General features: G+C 42.2%; 2 protein-coding genes across 4 annotated transcripts in view; both read right to left on the reverse strand.

The window, feature by feature from the left end:
- The window catches only part of LOC102193451 (aldehyde dehydrogenase, dimeric NADP-preferring-like), a 15409-nt gene extending 14604 nt beyond the window's left edge, over window positions 1-805 (reverse strand). Inside the window, exon 1 of the mRNA XM_005752176.1 lies at window positions 664-805. The gene's annotated coding sequence lies outside the window, so the exon portion shown is untranslated. The remainder of the gene's footprint in view (window positions 1-663) is intronic.
- A 240-nt stretch (window positions 806-1045) lies between these two features.
- Window positions 1046-3301, reverse strand: part of LOC102193747 (fatty aldehyde dehydrogenase-like) — a 12221-nt gene continuing 9965 nt past the window's right edge. For all 3 annotated transcript variants that reach the window (XM_005752177.1, XM_005752178.2, XM_013915686.1), the window contains one exon: window positions 1046-1419. In XM_005752177.1, the coding sequence (XP_005752234.1) occupies window positions 1405-1419 (15 nt within the window). In that variant the 3' untranslated portion in view covers window positions 1046-1404. The remainder of the gene's footprint in view (window positions 1420-3301) is intronic.

Here is a 3301-nt window from a genome sequence, read left to right on the forward strand (position 1 = left end):
ACACACAGACACACACACACAACAAATGATTTGATAAACAACTGACACGTCTGAGAAAATGAACTGAAGTTGATCCACGTAAAACAGGTAAAGGTAGATTTTCAGCCCCACGTGTTACTACTGTGGACACTTTGCAGTCTGTTAGTGTGTCCGGCATCGAAACGCAGTGAACACTTCATGCCTTACAGTCATAACTGACACAATGTCAGTGACAAAGTGGAATAAGAAACGTAAAATATACTTTAGTTCCCTAAAATAAAGAACTTTAGAAGAAATAAACACACTAAATTTAAAAATACACGTACGTGACAAAACGAAGTCAAATAGAACATGTATCCTGTATGATGCATGTGTTTTATTGAGACTGTCACATGTTTGCATAGCTGATAATAACTGTGCTGTGATAAAGTCTTAATTGTTGCACGCTGAGAAAAGTACCTGGCTGTATGTTGCTTGCTGACTGACGCAAACTCCCTGAAAGATGAGTAAATAAAAATGAAGCGCTCCGCTGGTGTTCGCAGACCGGACGAACAGCTCACATCACTACAGAAAACTGATTCTGTCCGCTAAATGCCGCACAGCTCGTCATTTTACAATTAATCAATCGCGTTATTGATCACCGATAATTCACCATGGCGCCCACTGTCAAAGTCTGAAACTTACCGAAGCTCAGGTGCAATTGTCCCTCGGATATAAGCTGCAGTCCGTCACTCGTGTGATCTAACGGACGCGCTGCGGGATCCCTCCCTCACCCAGCGCCCTCACCCAGCATTGTCCTGTGTTCATCGGTCACGCTGCTCTGGGATCAGTTTACCGGGGTAGATTGGTTACCGTGTCCGAGTTCACCGATAACGTCGTGCGCATGTGCACACCCCACCTCAGCTTCAGTAATGAGGAAACTTTCAGCTTGGTTCATCTTATCTTAATAGCAGTCATTCAGTCAGCCAATCTATTACAGCCTTGGGGTGATGTTAATGATATACCACAGACAAGAGATAAATCAGGTGTGCACGAGCCAAAGAAACGGACAAAGTAAGCTCAGCAAATCCCTGACTATGAACTTTTTATTGATGTTCAACAGCAGGCAGAACAGACATTAACACGGAGAGCTGGCATCTTGCTGGCTTACCTCTAAAGCAGGAGTTAACAGTGATTTTGTTTTTATTCTTAAAAGAATCACAGCATCACAGACAGGTTTGTATTTTCAATATCTACCAGAGTGAATACTGAAGAATTAAACACAAAGTGTAGCTAAACGTGTAACAGAAAGGAGATGCAACAATAACAGAAGAAAAACAAATATCAGTGAAATATCATGGAGCGTGAAACATCTGCAGTGCTGTGATTAGTCCGTGTGGCTGTCCCGGGATCGCCTCAGCACCGGCACAGCGCCATCTACCTGCTTCATCGCAGGAACCTCTGCAAACAACAGATGACAAAGCTGTCAGCAGTGGGACAGTTTTAACTGTTCACATGAGCATGTGTGGATGTCCACAAAGGCAGTGGGGTGGACTAAAACAAAGGAGGCTATTTAGCCATGGGGAGTGAAGCATGCTGGGTAATTAAAGGGAGGGTAGACGAGCAGGCATTACCGGTATGTGGTTAGATCTCCTGCACAACACCACACATTGTGTCCAAGAGACAAAGCTATTGTTGTGTCCAGTGTACAAGCCTGTGGACGGTGGGTGTATGGGGGGCACGAGTACCGAGATTCATTCGTGTAACCACACAAATAATGCCCTAGAAGGGGATGACATATGTCTGCAGTGCTGTGCAAAATATTACTGTGCAAAAGTAGAAGAACATGTGACACCGGCGCGCAGACGACCTGATTTTCAGTCCTGCTCTTGTGTAATTTGCATCACCTCAGCCTTTTCTCCTCATTTACCTTAAGAATGACTTTACAACCTCCGTCCACTGGAACCACTGGATTTATTCCAATTTATTAAGATCATGACTTTCAGACACGCTTTATCTTTTCTTTTTTTGTTTACAGGACACGTTACTCACCAAGCTGAAATACACCAGTTGTTTTTTGGCTGGAAGCCCTTCTGGAGATTACCTTCCTGGTGCAAAAATACTATTTTATGCCTTTAAAACTGCGTTATCTTTGTAGACTCAACTAAAGTAACAGGAACAAATGTGCTCCTAAACATTTCATGTAATATTGGTTCTTTGATAAGCCATCAGTTATATGTAGACAATACTGTTTGATTCCTTGACTTTGGTGCCTTTTATACACTTGAATGATTCATAGGTCGCTGGTACGTGGCTTAAAACTATCAGGTACAAGGACTGGAACAAAAATGAGTGAAAAATGCTGAGAGACCTTCAGAAAGCCTGAAGTTCTGCTCAAGACCACTTTAAAAATACTTTAGAGTACTTTAATCTATGGAAAAACAGAGTGAGTTAAATATTACCACTGAATTTATCCCTTTGTGAATAACAGCAATCTAATTTTGAGAGAAATCTTTCAGGATGTCTAAAAGATGATGACAACATGTGGACATGAGAGCAGCATCACAGCAGAGACATCCAGATACTCTTCTAATACAAGATTGTTTGGTCACTTGGTTACATGTGCACAGTTTGCAATGACAGTAGATGACACCTGATCTCCCTACATCACTCATGATTAAATATAACACTAAATAACAAAATGTTCCTGGTCTAGGCTTATATATGGGGACACACACTTCACTTCCACAAGCATCACATTTCTGTAGGGTGGCTGTAGCACAGGTGGTAGAGCAGGTCATCTACTGATCGGAAGGTTGGTGGTTTGAGTCCTGGCTTTTGAATGCAAAAGTTGTGTAAAGCCCTTTGAGTGCTCAGAAGAGTAGAAAAGCGCTCTATAAGAACCAGTCCATGTCTTCTTTCGTTTGTTTTCAATTCAGTGGAATTCAGTTTTACTTATACAGGACCAAATCACAACAACAGTCACCTCAAGACGCTTTATGTTGTAATGTAGACCCTACAATATTACAGAGAAACCCAACAAGACCAGGTTTCCTCCAGAAGGTTTGCCAATTACCTGTGAAGCCCACAAGAACTTTGCCTACTCGTGTCTTGCTTTGCTGTGTAATTAAATTGTCCTTAACGTTCCAGCGAATAGGTTTATGCTACAAACCTATCACCTGTGCGTCCAAACTGTAAATGAATCACGCATGAGCGAAGCTGCTGCTCCCGCACGGACTGTAACGCAGTCAGTTCTGCTTTTACTCTTATGTTGATTTGTGGGTCACAAAGTTTAAAACTACTTATAAACACACACACACACACACACACACACACACACACA

This window comes from Pundamilia nyererei, unplaced genomic scaffold (assembly GCF_000239375.1).
Source record: "Pundamilia nyererei isolate P.nyererei 1_Seehausen unplaced genomic scaffold, PunNye1.0 scaffold00347, whole genome shotgun sequence".
Lineage (NCBI taxonomy): Eukaryota > Metazoa > Chordata > Actinopteri > Cichliformes > Cichlidae > Pundamilia > Pundamilia nyererei.